At 60.0% G+C, this 20,223-nt stretch overlaps 2 protein-coding genes across 5 annotated transcripts; one reads left to right on the top strand and one right to left on the bottom strand.

Annotated features, from left to right (window-relative positions):
* Nucleotides 1-3: 3 nt before the first annotated feature.
* PSD (pleckstrin and Sec7 domain containing) lies at nucleotides 4-17,297 on the bottom strand. 3 transcript variants are annotated; one of them, XM_055250835.2, is made up of 18 exons: nucleotides 16,946-17,202; nucleotides 15,775-15,833; nucleotides 13,471-14,207; nucleotides 13,103-13,205; nucleotides 11,945-12,311; nucleotides 10,864-11,292; nucleotides 9,469-9,663; nucleotides 9,235-9,315; nucleotides 8,795-8,907; nucleotides 8,133-8,191; nucleotides 7,933-8,022; nucleotides 4,300-4,343; nucleotides 2,420-2,610; nucleotides 2,257-2,327; nucleotides 1,972-2,129; nucleotides 1,657-1,801; nucleotides 1,227-1,370; nucleotides 4-815 (listed from the first exon to the last, which is right to left on the bottom strand). In XM_055250835.2, exons 1-18 carry the CDS (start codon nucleotides 17,116-17,118, stop codon nucleotides 585-587), a joined length of 3,390 nt encoding a protein of 1,129 aa, XP_055106810.1. In that variant the 5' UTR covers nucleotides 17,119-17,202; the 3' UTR covers nucleotides 4-584. The 3 variants fall into 3 exon arrangements, with proteins under 3 accessions (XP_055106810.1, XP_055106812.1, XP_063483350.1); XM_055250837.2 differs by lacking the exon at nucleotides 16,946-17,202 and adding an exon at nucleotides 16,728-16,756; XM_063627280.1 differs by lacking the exon at nucleotides 15,775-15,833 and having other exon boundaries at nucleotides 17,153-17,297.
* Nucleotides 17,242-20,207, top strand: FBXL15 (F-box and leucine rich repeat protein 15). Of its 2 annotated transcripts, none has more exons than XM_055250908.2 (6): nucleotides 17,242-17,372; nucleotides 17,518-17,672; nucleotides 18,125-18,255; nucleotides 18,429-18,582; nucleotides 18,858-19,363; nucleotides 19,875-20,207. In XM_055250908.2, the coding sequence occupies exons 3-6, from the start codon at nucleotides 18,203-18,205 to the stop codon at nucleotides 20,062-20,064; spliced, it is 903 nt and encodes a 300-aa protein (XP_055106883.1). In that variant the 5' UTR covers nucleotides 17,242-17,372; nucleotides 17,518-17,672; nucleotides 18,125-18,202; the 3' UTR covers nucleotides 20,065-20,207. The 2 variants fall into 2 exon arrangements, with proteins under 2 accessions (XP_055106883.1, XP_055106874.1); XM_055250899.2 differs by having other exon boundaries at nucleotides 17,518-18,030.
* Nucleotides 20,208-20,223: the final 16 nt, after the last annotated feature.

The raw sequence follows: 20,223 nt of genomic DNA, 5'->3' as shown, positions 1-20,223 counted from the left end.
CCAGCAAGTCCAGAGCAGTTTTAATGGGGGTGGAGGCTGTACAAAGGGCAAGGCCCACTGAAGCGGGGGAAAGCCAGGCTGTGCTGCCCCCGGCCCAGGTATGGGGCCTTGGCATGGACGCCCTTCCTCCACCTCCAGCAAGAGAAAGAGTGAGCCCTTGGGGAGGAAGGAGGGGAAACCAGCTCAGCCCCAAATCCTGGTCTCTGTCCAAGCCAGGCCCCAGGACAGAGGGGGACTGATGGTGTCAGGGTGGGGGTGGTCTCAGCAGAAAGCAGAAACGGCATCAGGCCTCTCCCACAGGAAAAAAAAGCATCAAAAGTTCAGGGGCGCTAGCCCCTCCCGCCCCCACCCACCCTGTACGAAAAAGTGCAAAACATTATCACAAAAAGGGGCTCTCGGAGGCGCCCCTAGCCTAGGCTCCTGAGGCCCAGGCCCCAGCCCTGCCCTGCCCCGGACACCGCGTCCGGCGCGGTCGGGCCCTAGGCCGGGAGGCCCTCGTGGGTGGCCCGAGGCCGGCCCGGGCTCAGGCAGGGCCATGTCATCCTTCAGGTGCCCAGCAGGCACCCCCCACCCCAAACCTCATCTCAGGGCTTCCGCCGCCCACTGCCTGCCCCTGGCCGAGGCTCTGAGCTGTGACGCTGAGCCCGGGGCTGGCTGGAGGGTTTGGGCTGCAGGGAGGGACTGGAGTGAGAAGGAGGGAGTCCATCCTCCGTGCTCCCAGCCTGGGCCAGTGCTGCCTCCACTGCATCCAGCTCCTCACTGCCTGCCTTCAGCTTGACCCGAAGCAGCGCTGCATAGGTGCTGTAGCGGGATTTCTGAGGCAGAGGGGCAGGGGCTGTGAGAGCCTGTTCTCTGCCTTCTGCCCACCCCACCATCTGGACCAGGGAGGGCCGCCAGCAGGGCAGGAGATGGCAGGTGCCCACCCAGGACTGTGAGATGGTCCCATGCAGGCTGGTGCCCTCTCTGGGCTCTCCTGGGACCATCATCTATAACCTAATGTGTCTTGAGCCTTTACTAGAGCTGGGGAAATGGCACGCTTGACACATGCCTCACCTCGAGACCCCAGTGGGTGTCAAATGTTATCCTTGTTGCACAGAGGAGGAAACTGAGGCTTAGATTAAGCAACCTGCCCAAGGACCTCCGGCCGGTTCCACTGTTAGAGTTCATGCCCTTCACCCTAGTATGGGCCTGTGTGTGTGGACAGAGGGGCAGACAGGGAGGCTCACCTCAAACTCCAGGTAGGCCTCCTTCTGCCGCTGCTCTTCAGCCTCCTTGCCCCGGCCCTTCTTGCCCAGCTGGGCGGCCCGGTGCTCCCGCAGCTCACTTGCCATGGCCTTCAGCTTGGCCTCGTGGGTCCGCACCTGCTCCTCCTAGCGGCCAGGGGGAGGCATGGTCATGGTCACTCTGCCCTATACAGTGTCTCTGCAGATTTTTAAAAAGATGCCCCTTCCTTTGGACAAACAAAGCACTATGTTTGGGTTCCCAGCTGGCAAGTGGGACCCAGTGGGGGCTGGATTTCAGCCCCTGCTCACCCCTGTGGCCAGCATCCTGGTGCGGGGGACATCTCCATGATCATACGCAGCAGCTTTGAGTGCAGTGGGCCTGAGCCTAACCCCGTCCATCCCACTGGCACCAGGTGGACAGAACTTGGGCTACCTGGGAGAGGCGGGTGGCAGCGCTGGGCAGGAGAGGGCGGCTGAACTTCTTTTGAGAGCTAACAGCAGCTGGGAAGGGGGGCGCAGAGAACATAGCGGCTACTACATTGATGCGAGTGATCCAGGACTGCATCTGCTCCAGGCTCCTGGGAAGAAAGCACAGCCCCTTGGGACCTGGGCCCAGGGTTTCTGTCCCAGGATGCCAGTCCTGGATCAAGTGTGGCCTGAGAAGGAATGAAGAAATCCAGGGACAGGGAGGGGAGCAGGATGGGAGGTGGGGGAAGGGGTCCGGGATGGGCAGGAGGAGGGCACTCACGGGGCCTGGAAGAGGAAGACCCGCCAGTCAGCTGTGCGCAGGTAGAAGACGTGGGGCCTCTTGCTGTAGTCACTGGCACGAGTGGCCAGGGCATGGTGGATGCTGATGGCATTCTTGAGCTCCGTCTCTGAAAGGGCCTTCCCAGGCTTGTACTCCTCCTGCAGGGGTGCCCATCTTGTCCTGGCCCCAAATGCAGCCTGGCCCAACCCCTTCTATTCCCACCCATCACCCCACACCCACCAGCCAACTCAGTCCCAGCCTCAGCCCCCTGGCCTGACCCCGTACCTTCTGTAGGTAGAGGATCATGCCCTTGAGGATCCCGTGGAAGCTCTTCCAGCCCCTCTTGCCCCGAGGTGCTGCGGGGAGAGAAGACAGGTCAGGGGGCCCTGGAACAGGCCCACTCCCATCCATCCCCTAGATGCCCGCCCCCCGCAACTCGGCCACATACTCTTCCTGCAGTCAGGGTCTGCGTGCACCTTTCGCACCAGGGCCCCGTGCTTGTAGACAGCAGCCCCAGGCTCGGGAGTCAGGTCCAGGAAAGGGCTGGAGCCACTGCCACTGCCCCCGCTGATCCGCTTGATGACCTTGGGGTTGGGGTCGGCCAACTCAGACAGAGAGCGTCTCAGCTCCTCCTCGTCTCTGCAGGTGTGATCATCTCACAGGGGGCTGGCCATGGAGCCATGACCCCCCACTTCAGTTCTGGCCTCTGCCCTCCCTGGAAAAGCTCCCCCAGTGTTTGTGGCTTGGGGGGCTCAACCTGAGGGTCCTGTCATGTCTCCCGCCTCAGATCAGGCCTCCACAATGTGTAGCTGTGCCTCCTCAGAGCAGGGCACCTCCCTCAGAGCTCCCCAGCCTAGAGCCACCACTGTCCCTTCCTCCCAGCAAGTAGGGCCAGCATTATCCTCTCCATTGCTGCACACCTGCAGCCCTCACACCCTTCTCCACCAGGACAGCCCCGAGTCTGCCTCCGCTGGCTCAACCACATCCAGCCCTGGGCTTTGCTCACGGCTTGTGGCTAAATGGTAGCAGATGGAAGAAGTAGCTTCCTAGTGCCATCCCCACCCCAACCCCATACATCCTGGTCTACAGGCTCAGTCAGATACAAAATCGGATTCTATCTTGTCACTCCCTTGCTCAAGAGCCTGTGGTAGCTCCCTGTTACTTCCCATATGGAGCCTACACTGCATCTCCCCCAACAGTGTTTTTCTCCATCCCAGCCAGGCCTGCCCCCACTGGTCCCCCACCCCATACTCATTTCAGCCACCACACCTTTGCCTTCCAAATTCCAGCTTCCCCTTTCCTCTTCCCAAATGTTGCCCCAACTTCATGGCCCCAGTCTCAACCCTCCAAAAGCCTTCCCCGATTGCCCCCTGCACCCTAATCCTGAGCTGCGCCTCCCCTGAGATCTCCAATGACTGGGAACTCCCAGCTAACTGGGCAGTGAGGGAGTCTCAGTGGATAACGGCAAATTTGAGTGATCGATGAACTGTGAAGATAAGGCCTCTACCCTCAGACTGGGGACCCCAAGGCCCAAACTGGATTTCTTCCCTCAGACTAGAAGACTAGACTCTTCCAAGACTTACTTATGGTCTCTATGTTTTTTTTTTTTGTTTTTGTTTTTGTTTTTTTTTGAGACAGAGTCTCTCTCTGTCACCCAGGCTGGAGTGCAGTGGCACAATCTCGGCTCACTGCAAGCTCTGCCTCCCGGGTTCACAACGTTCTCCTGCCTCAGCCTCCTGAGTAGCTGGGACTACAGGCACGTGCCACCACGTCCGGCTAATTTTTTGTTTTTAGTAGAGACAGTGTTTCATCGTGTTAGCCAGGATGGTCTTGATCTCCTGACCTCGTGATCCGCCCGCCTTGGCCTCCCAAAGTGCTGGGATTACAAGTGTGAGCCACCGCGCCCAGCCGAGTCTCTGTGTTTCTATTGGAGCCTTCCAAGAACAGACAGCATGGTTACTTGTTTTGTTCTGTGACATCTGGGCTCCCTAGGACCTGCGAGGGCCTCTTGTGCTGCTGGTCAAGGCCTTGCTTCCAGAGGCTTCTGCTTGCCCACTCAGGTTGCCAGGGGACCTCCCTTTGATGTTTCAGCACCTCTCCTCCCACCCCAACCCACTTGTCATAACAACCCAGCTAGAGACAAGATACAGAACCCCAAATCCAGGCAGACATCTCCAAAGAAGGAAGTGAGGCAGCCTCACTGCCTCTCATGGCCTCTCACTCCCCTCCCCTACCCCCATCCAGGGCCCACCCCAGTTCTCTCAGCCTCCCCAGGCAGCCCCTTCCCCATGCCCCGTCCTAGCCCCACCACGCAGCCCCAGGACTCACATGGCCCACTGCAGCTTCTCATTCTTGATGGAGCTGTACAAGGCCTGGGGGGTGGGGGGAACAAATTAGGGGGTTGTGGGTCAGTACCCCAGTGTAAGAGCTTAGAGCCTTCCCCTCTAACTTGAGAGATGAGCCAGAACTAAGGGGAAAGGGCAGCAAGATATAATGACCAAAAATACAGGCTCCAGAATGGAGACCCAGACCCGGCTCCACCACCTGAGCTGCATGACTTCGGGCAAGTATCCATGGAGAGAAACAAACGTAGTAACATGTGGGCACAGGCAGTTAGCACAGGGCATCCCAGCACAAGGCTGACGCACAGTAAATGGTTGTTGCTATTATTATCTTTATTGTTGTTAAGGGGCTGTCCTGCTCAGATCCTGGGCTGGAGAAGCACAGCCCTGGAGGGAATGGGAAAAGCAGCCCAAGAAATTCCCCTGCCCCCAACCACGCGCTCTGGCCTGTTTCCACAGGATGAGCCCACACATAGCATATGGGGAAACTGCGACCCCAGGATAGGGGACTCGCCCTGTCAGCACTTTCCTTCGCTAATAGAGAACACACTATCATGGCTCCCAACACCAAGACAAGCTGAGGCCTCCCCCTAACCCTGACAGCCCCACCAAGCCAAATGCCAGGGTGGTCCAGCGCCCTGCCCACGTGCACACTTTGTCACTGGAGAGTGAACACTCATCTAAAAAGCAGTGGTTTTAGCTTCCAATCCCTGCATAGCCCAAACTCTGTGCGACGTGAACCAGCCACTTCCCCTCTGTGCAGGTGGCCTGGGGTCATTTTGGGGTCCTGGAGTGGTCAGAAAAGAGAATAGGCTCCAGGAGTGGCATGGGGTCCCCTCTTCTCCAGAGTGGCCTGGAACATGGGTCCACGCCAGCACCTCCAACTGTGGGGTACTTCTGTCAGCCCGCCCGTGAGTGGGTGTGTCCCCAGCATGTGCATGTTGGGCTTAGTGTGTGGCGTGTGATGCTGCCTGCATGTGAGCTGGGTGCAGTGGTGACGTAGGCACCTTCCCTGTGATGGGACACAGCCTCCCCTTCACTCCTCCCAACAGACCACAGTCTCTGACTGTCTCACTGCCCACAGCCATGCCCAGCCACAAGGCAAACCAGGCATCCCAACTGGGCGCACACTGTTTCACACCCTATCTGGGGATGGGTGTACCCCACAGCCTCCAACCCCCGCTCCACCGCCCCCAGCACAACCAAGGCAAATCAACACATAGACCTTCCAGCACACACCCAGCCGAAACCCAGCATGGCTCAGACCCTTAACCCTCACTCCCCAACTCTCTGGCCAGAAAGCAGAAGTGGCCACCAAGATCCAACCTGCAATCCTTGCCTCCAGCCTTCCAGTTCATCCCCTGCCCTGTCTCAGGACCCCCTTCGGCCCACCACCACACCTCCTTCGAGGGCCCTGAACCCCATCGGTGGGCCGCAAGTCATATTCAATCTAGAAAAGCCTCTTCGGTTTTTGAGGCCCACATTGGTCCCAGGGTCTGTGCCCTCCCTGCCCCCCAGCCCGTGCCCGCCTCTGGCTGCCCATGACCTCTGTTCCTACCAGGCTCCGCCCTCGGTTGGCGCCGCCCTCGGTGCCTCCCTCAAGCCGCCCCCTCGGTCGCCCCCCAGCCTGGCGTGGGCCGCGGCCCCAACGCCCTCACCGCCTTTTTCTTCTTGCGGCTCTGCAGGCGGCTGACCACCAGGTCGGTGTAGAGCACGGGCTTGAGGCTGCGCGAGCGCTGCGGCCAGCCGTAGCACAGGGTCTCCGCGCCGCGGTGGGTGCGCCCGTAGCGCACGGAGCACAGCGAGCGCGAGCGCAGCCGCCCGGCGCTGCTGTGGATGCTGTTGACGCCGATCATGCTGGCCCGGCCGGCGCGCCGCGGCCCCCGGCCATGCCCCCGTCCGCCCTCGGCCCCCGGGCCGCCCGGACGGCCCGCGGACCGCTTCCCCGACAGCCAGCGCGAGCGGCGCGGCCCGGCCCGAGCCGGCCCGGCTCTCACGGACGCACGGAGTGCGCGGCGGCGGCGGCGCTGTCTGCTCTGCGGCTCGGCTAGAGCGGGAGGGGGGCGCCGACGGGAAAGGGAGGGCGAGGGCTGGGGGCGGGGACCGCATGAAATGGAGGCGCCCGATCGCGAAGGGGGCCCTCCCCGCGCGGCCACGGGGAGGAGCCTGGGGAGGCCAGCGTGGGTGGCAGCTCCAGGGAGGCTGGGAGCGCCGCTAGGCCTAGGGCTGTGACGCTGGGCGGACCCGGCAGGGTCTGGAACTCCCTTCTGGCTGGTCTGGGTTGGGGTGGTGGGAGGGGAGAGGTTGGACCGCTTCCCTGCAGCCCTTTTCCACTGAGCCAAGAGGGGCCTCGAGGGAGGACGGAGGCAGGGAAGGAACAGCCCCGGCCTCATCCAGCTCACCCGCAGATACCCCCCCATATATAGATCTCAAGTCACGTAACACACCTCGATTCTGACGTACACCCCAACAAACCAGACGCACCAGTTCACGGTCACCCCAACTCGCAGACAGTACCCATTCAGATGGACACTTCAAAACTTACAATCTTTAGCTCACAAAGATACACCCCCTACTCAGAGGCATATGGCATACCTCAGACACGGCCAATTCGAAGATGTACACCCCACCACACATAAACATCCAGCCTACACCCCAACTCAAACACACACTCTGAATCGTAAGCCCTAAAGCACAAACACACCAAGCCATACAAACCCGTGATTCACGACGCCCGGGCACACAGATGCAACTCAACTCAAGCACACACCCCAGCTCACCATGGACGTTCCCTCTCAGATATACCCCAAACTCAGAAGCCCAGCACCCCAAGCTCACAGAAACGCCCTGGGACAATCCTGTGCTGTTACATGTATGTAGTGGCGCACAGACACCTTTGTCCTAGCCTGGGGGTTACTTCAAGTGAGTCCAGGCCTCTCTGGATAAACTACCACCAGATCAGGGAGAGGAGTGAACCCACTGGACTAGCCGCTCCCTTCCCCTACCGGCAACCAGCCCCTACGTATCTGAGCCCTCGGTTGCCAGCCATGGAGCTGGCGCCTGGGAACGAGGCCTGCTCACAGGGAGCCAGAAAGCAGTTTCTAGCTCCAGCGTTGCGCTAACTCGCTGCCAGACCTTGGAAAAGCTTAGTCCCTCTCAGGCCCCTCTCCCTCCGGGTCCCTGCAGCGCAGCAGCACCAGGAGGGTCTTTTTGGCTGTCCACGCGGCGGGGGAGCAGTGTGGAGTGTACCCCCATCCAATCCCGGCCCCGTGCAGGGACCCCCGCAACTCCCGCCTTCCACCCCAGCGCACACTGGAGGAAGGGAACTGAAGGCAAATGCAGGGGCCGGGGCCGCCTGCTTGCGTTTTCCAGAGCCGGGTCCCCTCCCCCGCCGTGCGCAGTCGCGACCGCACGCATGTGCGCATGTTCCGGGAGAGCCTGCGCGTGGGGCCTGGGGAGGGGGCGGTCCCCAGGCTGAGTCATGAGAGCCCAGGCTCTCGTGGCAGGAGCCGGGGGTCGGCAAGTCCCAGCTCTGCCCTCCCTCCGACTCCGGACTCCGTTGCCGACTGGGTCCTCCATCCTTCCCCTCCAGCGACTTCTACCCTGCCTCGCCCCCCACCTTGAGCAGCTCCCTAGGGAAGTCGCCACCATCATTGAGGCCCTCCAGGTTCCCGATGAAGTCCCCGCAGGTCATGCGCTTCCCGATGTTCTAAGGGAGGGAACGGAGGCCTGTGAGTTTGGAGGGCCGTTGGCCTCCCAGGTCCTGCATGTCTGGCCAGAGGTTTGTTTTCCGGCTCCTGCCCGCCCGCCTCCACTCACGTGGCCGTGGAGATCCGTGTTGAGCAGCATGAGCGCACAGGTCAGCGTGTGGGCGCCGTCTAGGGGAGAGCTGACTTTCAGCCTTGGCTGCCTCCCAGGGATCCTTCCCACAGCCATCTTCGCCAACCTCCCATTTCATCCTCACCCCCTTTGGCCAGCAACTTCCTACTTCCTGAACCCCGCTAGTGAACCCTCCCCACAAAGAGCTCCTCTTCCAGCAGATCCCTCAGCAAGGACCTATCCCTCTTCTCAGGACCCGTCCCTGGCTCCCTCAAGTACTGAGGGCTGCCCACTAGTTGCCCCAACGTTCCCTTGCCTCTAAGACTGGACCACGAGAAAGTGAACGGCAGCACAGTCCTATAGACCAGTGCAGCCAAACAGAATCCCCCCTCCAGCCAAGCACTGGCCTGCACAGGCATGCAAACTCCTGCCTCTTCACAACACACTCAACTCTAGCAATATGCCTGCCCACATGTATAGTTAGTTCCACATACATGCAGCCATGACAGCACTGTCTGCACACATGCAAGTTCACATGCCTACATGCATGTACATCCATTCCCTGCTGTACACACACTCATGCTCCTGTACACACACACAGGGCCCAGCCCATTTTGCCTCTGTGGCCAGCTAAGGACACCCCTGCTCTCGGAACTCCTCACCCTCTGAGGACAGGGCTTCAGGATTGCACTGGAAGTATCGCTGGGAGAAGTGGGCCAGCACTCGCTCTCGTTCCTGGGTCTCACCCATTAAGGCCAGCTCCTTCAGAAACACCCTGGGGAAGGGGCAAGAGAGGGTTGCCTAGCAACCAGGAGTTTCCACCCTCTGTCTCTGGGGTGACAGGTGGCTTTGAGAGTACAGCAGCTGGGGTGGGAAGGGGAGGAGAGAAAGGGGATGAGGGTATGCACCCTGACCCTTCACCCATCACCCCTAACCAAGGTCCCTTTACCAGGCAGCTCTGGCCCTTGGCCATGCCCAGCCATCTTGGGAAGGGTGATGTCAGGACGGCTTGTGGGGGACAGAGGGGCTCAGAGGAGGCATCCTGGGGCCCCAACACGAACCCTGGAGAGTGGGAGCTGTCCTCCAAGGGGTCAACACCCACCTGAGAGCTTGGTCCAGAGTCATGCCCGTGAAGACAAAGAACTTGAGGTACTCCCCAGCCACCAGTTTGCTGAAGTCATTGCTGTGGACAGGGCAGAGAGACAGGTAGGGTCTCAAGGGGAAGTGCAGGGGGTCAGGTGGGGATTACCCAATGACCAGGGGACATTAGATGGAGAGCTGCCTTCAGGATGCATTCCCTCTGCCCCCATCCTCAGTCCCAGCCTAGTGGCTTTACTTCTTGCCCAGGTGCCGGGCCACATCGGCCTTCCTGAAGCCGTCTAGTCGGTACAGCCTCTTGGCCAGGCGCTGTGCAGCCTCCAGGTCTGCTTTCTGCCCATTGGACAAGGTGTCTGTGCTTCCCAGGGCCAGCCGCTCTGTGCTGTCCAGCTCTGAGTCTGAGTCGGACACCAGCTGGCTCAGGGGTGGTTCGCTGCCGGGGTAGAACACCAGCTCAGGCTGGGGCAGGGTCCTTAGGAGCCATCCAGACCCTCCTTCTGCCTCCAGGCCCAGAAGATGGAGAAGGGGAGGGAGTGGAGGGACATGGGGAAAGCATTCTTCTTTTTTCCAGGGAAGAAGATTAGATTCTCTCCATCAGCCTACTCCATCATTACCACCTCTCTGTGGAAGTCCTGCCTCAAATCTAACCCACATCCATCTTGCTGCTGTGGGAGTTCTGGCTGCTTCCTCAAGCTCCCATGGGCTCCCAGGGGCTACATTTCCTATTAGACATAGATTATCTGTTCCCACCCTGGCCCTACACAGAGCATAATCCTTTGTCTCTTAGACTATGGACAAAAGTGGAATAGATGGGCTACCACGGAGGAACTGTGGAGGGCCAGGGAAAAATTTGAGGGCAGCAGGGATACTGGTCCGAAGGCTTTCCCCCTCCTGCCTTTTAGGTCGAGGAGCCTCTCCTTAGTGCTCCCCCTCTACCCACACAGAAGCAGGCTCTGGAGTTAGGGGGTTAAAGGTCGGGGTGCATACCCTCATTCCCTTTCTCTCCTCCCCTTCCCACCCCAGCTGCTCTACTCGCAAAGCCACCTGTCACCCCAGAGACAGAGGCCGGAAACTCCGGGTTGCTAGGCAACCCGGTCTCCCTGGCCACCCCCTCCTGTTGCCATGGCTTCCATGACTGAGAGGGTAGCTGGCAGAGGGTAGAGCAGAAAGGTTAGCCTGTGAAAGGACTTCCTGGAGCTGGACGAGAGATGCCTGATTAGGCAGGAGTGACATGGGAGGGAGGCAGTGGGAGAGGCTGGTGGCTGCATCTTTGGTGAAGCCTACAGGCTGGGTGAGGGTAAGGTCACAAGAATTCTGAGCAGGCTAAAGACTGCCAAGGGAAGAAAGGGCCCTCCAGGAGAGCAAGAAGGGTATTCTCCCGGGATCCTTCAATGCTGAATCATGCTTTCTCAAGCCACTGGACTTCAGACCAAGAGGGGTGCTGTGACGGACTCCCCCTCACAGCTAATGGCAGTAGTCCTCCAAATAGGAAAACAGGATCTGCATCCCTTAACCACCCCTACTCAGGGGTCAGGAATATAAACCAATCCTCACACTCAGGATCTGTCCCTTACAGCAGCTGTTTCTGGAGCCCTGGGGGCCTCAAGTCTGAGGGACAAAAGGAATTACTTACCTGCCAAGGGGTGCTGCCCCCAGCCCAAGGCTGTCCTCTGAGTGGCAGGGACTAGGGGGCTCCCTCCCTGGGGCCAGCTTGGCTCTGGCCTCTGCCTCCTCCTCCTCCCCTCTCTGTGTCCAAGGGCCATCAGCAGCAGAGCTGGTACCAGAATCCGGTTCAAGAGGGGCAAGTGGGGCGGGAGCTGGTGGGTCGGGCCGAGGGGCAGGGGGTTGGGGAGGCAGCTCAAAGGTGAAGAAGGGGCTCTGGGTTGGGCCAGGTGAGGCCAAGGCCTCCAGCGAGGCGAGGCTGGTATAGGAGGTGCCTTTGGCCCGGTGTGACTCCAGGATGGCTTCGAACACACAACTGAAAGAGTCAGGCCCGTCAGCCGAGGGGCTGGTCCCAGGTAGAAAGGGCACAGGCGACTTGAGAGGCATCGGGCTCCCTGGCCTGCAGGGGCAGGGAGAATCTCTGATTAGGGGCCCAGATCACAGGGCTTGGGCAGGATTTCACTGAACTCTCACACTGACTCTGCTAAGGGGATTATCATCCCCTTTTCACTGGCTCCAGCCCACTAACAAAAAAGAGCCTCCAGGGTAGGGGGCCAAGCTATTCAATGCCCCCTGGGGCACACCAGCCCTACCAGTCCCCAGCACCCAGTCCCCTCCCTCCCTGCTAATCTCCCTTTCTCCTCCTTTTCCCTGATCCGCTTCCCTCCTGCCATCCCATTTCTATTTCTAGCAACATCTTAGGAGAAGATGAGGCTCCAAGCGACACTGGGGTGTGAGACGGAAAGGAATGTCCCCACATTCCCCACTCTCCCACCAGGATCCAGGATCCAGACTCATGCTCCTGTGTTCCTGGGCCTGACTGTGGCTTCTGGCCTCTCACCCTGCCCCCTGTTCTGCTAAAACCCCTGGCCTCTTTGCTCCCCACATCCCCAGTGTTCTGCCAAGCCTCAGGCCTCTGTCTAGAATCTCCTGCTATACACACTGCCCCACCAGCCCCATACCCATCTCTATCCCAGGCCCTTTGAGCCCGGCTCTGCCTGTGGGCCAGTGTGAAGGAGCAAGCCGCTTCCCTCTCCCACTCCCCCACTCACCGGGCCCCTTCAGAGGCCTCAAACACCTCGTCGTCCACATCTTCTTCGCCGCCTGCCTCATCCTCATCCTCATCCTCATTGCCACTGCCGAGGCTGGGATGAGGGCCAGGGCGTGGGCCGGGCCGTGGGGCAGGTGGGTGGGCAGTGCCTGGTGGGCCCTCAGAGCTGGGCTGACTTTCGATGGCCGAGTCGACCTCCTCCCGCTCAGCCAGCACCTCATCGATGTCAGTCTCGCGGTAGCACCTCAGGGGCACCGTGTCCAGGTCTGTCTCGGAGTACTTGGCCGCTCGCCCCACAGCCACCCCAGAGCCCTGCCTTGAGCCTACCCCAGGTGGAGATGGGGGGGCCTGCTCTGGGGGCTTAGCACCTGCAGTGTGCATAGGCATCCCGGTCAGGAGGTTATCCATGTCAGCTCCCTGTCCTAATTCTGCTCTAGGAGCTCTGCTCACTGCCTCATATTGGTAGGAAGTTCTTTCACTGTCTAGCCACCATTCCTCCTGCTACAAACTTAGCTTGTTCCTGGTGCCAGTGGAGCTCATTTTAAATCAAGTTCTTGTCAAATGGCTTTGAGGAGCTGGGGGAAGACCAGCCTTTTTCTTTCTTTCTTTTTTATTTATTTATTTATTTTTTGAGACAGGGCCTCACTGTGTCACCGAGGCTGAAGTGCAGTGGTGCAATCATAACTCACTGCAGCCTTGACTGCCTGGACTCAAGGGATCCTCCCACCCAATTTCCCCAGTAGCTGGGACTATAGGTGCACACCACTACATCCAGCTAATTAAATTTTTTGTAGAGACTTGCTATGTTGTCCAGGCTGGTCTTGGACTCCTGGCTTTGAGCAGTCCTCCTGCCTTGGCCTCCCAAAATACTGGGGCCACTGAGCCCTGCTGAACCTCTTTTCTACTCCATGGAATGCCCCGCAATATCCTGCTGTCCCCTCCCTCCATTACTCAGCTTCCTCCAGGTGCCCCGCCCAGTCCCTATCCTCCAGCCTCCCATCATAGCGCAGATGGAAAGATTGAGGCCTGGGGAGACATTGGCTGACTCAAGAGCCAATTCCAAGGATTGGGGGAATTTTGAAGGAGGGCTCCCTACTGAGCCTCAGCTGCTGTGGGGAAGGCCCTGCCCTGCTCTCCCTGCCTCAGTCCCAGGCCTTACCTGAGCTGGGCGGGTCCAAGGAGCCATAGAAGAATTCCCATTTGGCTCGAGCGATTCTCTGGGCATGAGAGGAGACTTCCCGGGGGGAGGACCAGGTATCCCCCTGAGCCAACGAGGGAGACACGGGCACCCAGAGATAAAGCCAGACATACAAGGACACAAGAATATGGGACAGAAACAGAAATTAAAACATGCATGGACAGAGATGGAGGTGCAGAGACACGGAGACAAACACAGAGGGCAAGAGAGAGGCAGATTTAGAACAGATTAAAGGATTCAGAGTGAACAGCAGACAAGCCAATGTCTGACAGGAGGCTGAGCCTTGCCCCTTCACTGGGGGCCCAGGGAGCCCAAGGGAAGTTGCATACCTGGTTCAGGAATCCAGTGTCAGCAGGTCCTCCGAAGAGTGTGGCCAGGTGCTCAGGGGGGCCCCCCAGCCCATTAGGGAGAGAGGAGTAAAGGCCATCTGCTCCAACCTGGGGTGGGGCTGGCGGCCCATGTACAAGGTTCCGGCTGCCAGGTAGGGCCGAGCCTCCTCTGGCGGGGAGTGGGTCTGATGTGGATGCTTCCAGCCGTAACTTCCGGTTGGAGCCAGGCCCAAGGGCTGGGGTGGGCCTGGGAGGAGAAACCCCACCCAGATCCCAGCTCCGACTCAAGCCCCCTGGAGCAGGTAGCCCATTCAGTGGCCTCACACTGGCCTTCTCCACAAAGCGGAAGATGACCACGGAGCTCTGGGCCCCGGGTGGGGGCTGCCCAGTGGGTGAAGAGGGTGCCCAGGGTGAGGGAGCAACACGGGGTGAGGGGGGACCACGCAGAGGTGTACAGGGTGCTGTCACACGTCCCAGTTCCCGGCCTCGAGGACCTGGACCTGCCACTCGCCGTAGCAAGGAGCCTGTGCTGCCATACATGCTGGCTGGGGGGCTCTGGGGCACCGGGCCTTCGGGGAGCCAGCGGCGTGGGCATCGTGGTGGGGAGATGGCACAGTCGCCTTCCGAGCAGAAGCGCATGGCACCCTGGGCCATGCTGGGGCCGGGGGTCAGGCTGGGGGGGCAGGGATGGCGAGGCCAGGTGGGGAGTAAGGGGGCTGCATGCTCTTCAGACAGGCCTGTAAGAGAGGAAGGGGAGCATGGGGTGAACTGCCAAGGAGTTAGATGGATAGGACAGCAGAGATAGGGAAGGGAAAGTTGGCTAGGGCCTCTGAGTATCAGGGACCTAGCTCACCCTGGTAATATGGGATCATTGATCCCACGCCTGGGGGCTACTTCCATAGAGGCCTGAAGAGAAAAGAGTTATACCCCCAGTGGGCCCCTGGCTCCTTTCCTTCTGCCTGGGACCCTGAGCATTACCCTGGGAGGAGAGAGGAAGCAACTTCAGAAGTTGAGTTAGCCCGGAGTTCTTATGGCACTTTGGAGCTACTTCTAGAATAGGGGAAGTTGGTACCCCACCCTCGGGAAAAGGGGTGTCAGCCAGCTGTCACCATCATACAGCCCTGTGACCCCTATAGTCTCTCTTAGGAGGCCCCTCACTCAGGGAAGGGAAACTCAGGCCTCCTGGAAGGAGAGGGAAGAAGAACAGGGGTTATATAGGGTTGTTGAAGGGCTGAGAGGCACAGCATGGAAGTGGGGAAAAAAGCCTGGGCAGAGGCTCCCACCCCCAATATATACATACTGAATGGGAAAGGGACATTCTTCTTCTTCTTTTTTTTTTTTTTTTTTTTTGAGACGGAGTTTCGCCCCTGCTGCCCAGGCTGGAGTGGAATGGCGCTATCTCGGCTCACTGCAACCTCCACCTCCCAAGTTCAAGTGATTCTCCTGCCTCAGACTCCTGAATAACTCGGATTACAGGCACCCAGCACTACACCTGGCTAATTTTTGTATTTTTAGTAGAGACGGAGTTTCACCATGTTGTCCAGGCTAGTTTCGAACTCCTGACCTCAGGGGATCCACCTGCCTTGGCCTACCAAAGTGCTGGGATTACGGGCATGAGCCACCGCACCCGGCCAGGGACATTCTTTTCTTCATACAGGTACAGACAGGCACACACATACACACACACACGCACACACACACATACATAAGGACAAATATGTCAGTACACAGTTAAACACATTCATAGGCAACACCCTCTGGCACACACAGACACAGACACACACACACACACTGTTCAAAGACACACCCTCATGCACTCTCACAGTCATAACAAATATGTGTGTAATGAAAAGGCACATGCTTGTTTTACACACACACCATCATCAAACAGGAACACACAAAGAGGTACCCAAATATATACACAGGCTGTCATTCTCCAGTGCACACAGAGGTCCAGGTGTATCAGACACTCACAGAGACCTACTGCTCACAGTCACATACACATACAGATGTACACACACAGATGTACACACTCAAGCAGGGACACACACCGTCCCCTCCCCCCCACCTACTGGGGTCTCTTGAGGGGAATCTGCACCATATTCCTCTCCTCTCCCTCTCTCCCCAGGGGCAAGACAGATCCCGTCCGGGAGAGACCATAACCAGGTAAAGGGGCCTCTGGTGGCAATGCAGGGGAGGGGCAGAGGTCAGGAGTAGCAACCCTGCCAGGCAGGTTCCGGAAGCTCAACGGGGTCCCAGCGCATACCCGGTGCAGCCCCAACTCAATGCCACCTCAGTACTCACCGCTGCTCGCCCAGAGCTGGGACCGAGAAGAGACAGAGGAGAGGCTGGGCCCAGCTGAACTGTGAAGGCAGCGCGGCTCCCGTTTGCTCCAGGCCCGCCCGCCTCTCAGTCCCTCCCCCTACCCCCTACGCGCCGCTCAGGCAACGCTAATCCCCCCACCCCCCGCCCTCTCCCAGGGCCCGGAGCCCCGGAGGCTGCCAGCCCCCCTTGTCGCTAGGTCCCCGCTGGGCTCTCCCGCCAACCTAAGACCCGCCCCAGACAAGGAGGAGGGCGCATGGAACCCCTGGTTCTATTCCCCAGACCCTCACGTGCCCCACCCCACTTGTGTCCACGTCTCTCTCGCCCACCGCCCCTTGAGCCACACGTAAGGCCCGGCTGCACACGCGTGTCCCGCTCCAGACCCCACGCGTGTCCCTAGGAGGCTGCCACATGACCTGTTACATGCCACACGCGCTCCCGCCCCCACGAGCACGCGGCCGCGCCAAGCACACGGTATGGGTGTAGACTGGACCCGCCCCCTAAATCCAGGAGACCATCAACTATGGAAAGGAGATCTAGGAAACACCGTCTTGAACCCGCCAGGGGTTTTGAGTCTCAGACCCAGGAGACCCAACCCTGACCACCCTCCCAGGATGCAGCAGGGGATGTTAAATCAGACTTCAGGAAGAACTTCCTTGCTGCCTGAGTTAGGTGTCGTCACGCCTGCCCAGGGGTAAGAGGTTAGACGGGATGAACTAGGGACTGGAAGACGTGGGCGACAAGCAACCCTTGTGCCCTTGGCCAGGGTAGAAGGGGGCTCTGCTATTTTAAGAAAGAGCCGCCGGAGTTACTATGGCAACTACTCTCTTTGGGAGGGCCAGGGCGGGCAGACGGTGACCTCGGAAGGAAGAAGGGGTCTGTTCGGGCAGTCTGGGGGCGCGAGGACGTGCGAGGCGGGGGCGCGCGGGGCTCACCGCGGCGAGGGGCGGCGCGGACTCCGCGTGGTGCTGAAGGGGACAGCGCCAGATTTGTCGCACTGCGCAGGCGCAAGGGCAGGAACAAAGAGGGGAGGGGGACGAGGCGCGCGGCCGGAGGTGGTGCGCGCTCACGTGGCTCTATCTTTGCAGGGGTCTGTCCTCCCAGCTACCCCCTCCTCAAGAAGGCTGAGGAAGAAGAGGTAGCAAGCCCTCACCTAACTTGACCCCTTTCTTGTCTTTCCCCGCTTCTAGCTTCTCCCTTCTCGCTGCCTTGCGGGGTGGGGAAACGTGGAAGGAATTCTGGGAAAACCAGATGTCTGGGTTCTCTATTCCCGTCTGGTTCGATTCCGGACAAGGGGCTTCCTCTCCAGGGCCTCGGTTTCCCCATCTTTAAAATGGAGTGATAGCATAGACCTGCCCACCTTTCAGAGGTGCCCGAAGCCTTGACGAGATAACAGATGAGAAGTGGTTTTCGTTGATAAGCCAGCTGAAGCGGTTGCACCGAAGAAGCGCCAGACCGTCAGCGGTGCAGTGGCCCTCGCGTCCTTCATATCCCCCCACACCCATCCCGTGGATGATGGGGGAAGGCACTACTCCTGGGGTTCCCCGAAGCGGATCCTGGGACTGGGACCTGGGGACGCGGTGAGAGGCAGCCCTGAAGCTGAGTCCAGAGGTCTGGGGCGTCACTGTCCCAGGGCGGACCCAGACCCAGACCCTACAACTAAACCCAAGGCCAGCCGAGAAGCACTACCCCTGGCGGGTTGAGCTGAGTTCTCATTCTTCTTAGGACTCTGGACCTTTGGAGGAAATGAAAGGGACCCAGTTGGAAATATAGTCTTTCTTCGCGCCCCCTACATCTCTCTCCCCCGGCGGAAACGCGGCCCAAACTGTTACGAAGTGGAAGAGGCTGGATAGCTCTTCACAATTAATCAGGAATGGGAGGTTTGAGCAGTTTTACTTGATGAGGGGAAAATTATAGCCTCGCCCATTCATTCATTATTTCAACAATTACTTATTGAACACCTGCTACGTGGCAGACAGTAAGAGCCTGGATAGTTTCTCCCCGTTTTTCAAAGTCGCTAAAGGCGACCAGAGGGCAGAGGCGAGGCCGGTAACCTAGGAGTCCTGGCTCCGCCCCCTCCGCGTTTGGCCTTGCCTGCTCCTCCCACCACCACTTCGCTCAGAGGCGGCTACTGGCTCAAGAGGACGACGGAAGCCAGTCCCTGATGCCCACCGCATTCTCCAGCTTCAGGCCTCAAGCCCTGTAGCCGAGAAGGCGAGGCCTAATGTTACACCACCGGTCTGTTCCGCCTCCGTTTCGGGGTCCACCCGAAAAGCTTTCAGATCGGATCCTCGGTGAGACGGCACTCGATTGAACAGGTCTGTCTCTACAGGCCAAGGAGGCGGGTTTGGCGCGGCCACTCCAAGGCCAAAGCGAGAAAATCTTACTGCGCACGCGCAATAGGCAGCCGATGGAGCCACCGATGGAGCCGTCCGGAGGGGAGCAAGATCCCGGAGCCGTCAGGTACCGAGCACCGGAGGGGCCGAGAGAGGGAAGAGGAACCTGAGGGAGGGGAGCCGAGCCGGGGCTGGGTCTGGGGGCCGCTCTTGGGAGCTGGGGCGCGGGAACATAACGGAGGCGGACTCGCAGGTAATAGTGGCCCCGGGACACCAGTGCCAACGCCCCTTTACTCGCAGGCTCCTGGACCTGCCTTGGGAAGACGTGCTGCTCCCACACGTCCTGAACCGGGTCCCGCTGCGCCAGCTGCTCCGGCTGCAGCGCGTTAGCCGGGCCTTCCGGGCGCTGGTGCAGCTTCACCTGGCCGGGCTGCGTCGCTTCGATGCCGCGCAGGTGAGCCGGGGGCTGAGGCCCCGCCCCTGCCTGGGTACCGCCCCGCCTCTAGCCCAGCCCCCAGCCCCGCAGTATGCCCTTCCGGACCCCCTTGGGCCGCCGGGGCTGCCTGGGAAGGGATCCACGCACCAAAGGGCAAGTACTGGGTAGCGACTCAGAGGGAAAGTGGGGTCTCTCCTGGGAAAGCAGGAGGCTGCCAGAAAAGAACTCAGGGGCGCATAGGCGGCTGAGGAGTGCGGGACGGGCTGAGAGTTGGGGTGCCTCCCCGCCCGCAGGTGGGTCCGCAGATCCCGCGGGCCGCATTGGCCTGGCTGCTGCGGGATGCCGAGGGGCTGCAGGAGCTGGCGCTGGCGCCGTGTCACGAATGGCTGTCAGACGAGGACCTGGTGCCGGTGCTGGCGCGGAATCCGCAGCTGCGGAGTGTGGCGCTGGGCGGCTGCGGGCAACTGAGTCGCCGGGCGCTTGGGGCGCTGGCCGAGGGCTGCCCACGCCTGCAGCGCCTGTCGCTCGCGCACTGTGACTGGGTGGACGGGCTGGCGCTGCGCGGCCTCGCTGACCGCTGCCCGGCACTGGAGGAGCTCGATCTCACCGCCTGCCGCCAGCTCAAGGACGAGGCCATCGTGTACCTGGCGCAGAGGCGCGGCGCTGGTCTCCGCAGCCTCTCTCTGGCCGTCAACGCCAACGTGGGGGACGCCGCGGTTCAAGAGTTGGCTCGGAACTGCCCAGAACTCCAGCACCTTGACCTCACCGGCTGCCTCCGCGTCGGAAGCGACGGTGTCAGGTGCCTGGGCCTGATAGGGCGGGAGGAGGGCAGTCACTTAGCCTCTGCTGGTATGGGGCGGGCTGTAGTTGTTAAAAGGCCCGGACTGAGGGTTCTGAATCTTCCTGCAAACCACAGCACCCCTATTCTGAACAGAAAGGGCCTCTAGGATTGCCTAGGCCAGAGAGCCCATAGTTTAAAAACTTTTTTCAACCAATATTTACACATTGGGAGATTTCACATAGAGAGTCGACTTCTGGCTTTTCTTCAACAAGGGGGAGATCTTGCAATCCTAGGCGGAGCTGAGGGCCAGGTTCCCCCCTTAAATGAGACAGGAAGTCTCCAGCTCACTGGAAGCCAATCCAGGCTCCTCCCTTGTGTAGGGACGGAGAAAGTATCCCCTGCCCCGAGCTGGAGGGAGACCAGGATTTTGCCGGAGCCAGTCCGAGGCTGAGTGAGCCCGGGCCCCCACCTTACCCCACCAAGGGTGTGGTGGCCTCATGTCCCTAGCCTCACCCTGCTCCTCCCGCAGGACATTGGCCGAGTACTGCCCCGCGCTGCGCTCGCTGCGGGTGCGGCACTGCCACCATGTGGCGGAGTCCAGCCTGAGCCGCTTGCGGAAGCGCGGCGTGGACATCGACGTGGAGCCGCCGCTGCACCAGGCCCTGGTGCTGCTGCAGGATATGGCGGGCTTCGCACCTTTTGTCAACCTGCAGGTCTGACCCGCCTGCCAATCGGAGCACAGCTGGACTGTGTGGCTGGGGCCTGACACTGAGCTGTAGGGAAACTGAACTGTGGGGACCTCTGGTGAGAGGCCAGTGCCCTGCCCCACCCTGGAGCTTCAAATAAAGAGCTTTTTACCCCCTCTTGCCTGGTGCTGC

The sequence above is a fragment of the Symphalangus syndactylus genome, chromosome 2 (genome assembly GCF_028878055.3).
Source record: "Symphalangus syndactylus isolate Jambi chromosome 2, NHGRI_mSymSyn1-v2.1_pri, whole genome shotgun sequence".
In the NCBI taxonomy this organism is placed as follows: Eukaryota; Metazoa; Chordata; class Mammalia; order Primates; family Hylobatidae; genus Symphalangus; species Symphalangus syndactylus.
This window is presented reverse-complemented; position numbering and strand designations above follow the sequence as displayed.

What these genes read in the sequence shown, in the direction of transcription:
- PSD (XM_055250835.2), bottom strand. Translation starts at nt 17,118, where the DNA reads ATGGGGAAACCGAGGCCCTGGAGAGGAAGCCCCTTGTCCGGAATCGAA. An exon ending in ACACGGATCTCCACGGCCAC is followed by an intron (nt 8,023 to 8,132) that starts GTGAGTGGAGGC and finishes TCCCTCCCTTAG; the next exon opens with AACATCGGGAAGCGCATGAC. An exon ending in TCCCTAGGGAGCTGCTCAAG is followed by an intron (nt 4,344 to 7,932) that starts GTGGGGGGCGAG and finishes CCCACCCCCCAG; the next exon opens with GCCTTGTACAGCTCCATCAA.
- FBXL15 (XM_055250908.2), top strand. Translation starts at nt 18,203, where the DNA reads ATGGAGCCACCGATGGAGCCGTCCGGAGGGGAGCAAGATCCCGGAGCC. An exon ending in CAAGATCCCGGAGCCGTCAG is followed by an intron (nt 18,256 to 18,428) that starts GTACCGAGCACC and finishes CTTTACTCGCAG; the next exon opens with GCTCCTGGACCTGCCTTGGG. An exon ending in GTCGGAAGCGACGGTGTCAG is followed by an intron (nt 19,364 to 19,874) that starts GTGCCTGGGCCT and finishes CTCCTCCCGCAG; the next exon opens with GACATTGGCCGAGTACTGCC.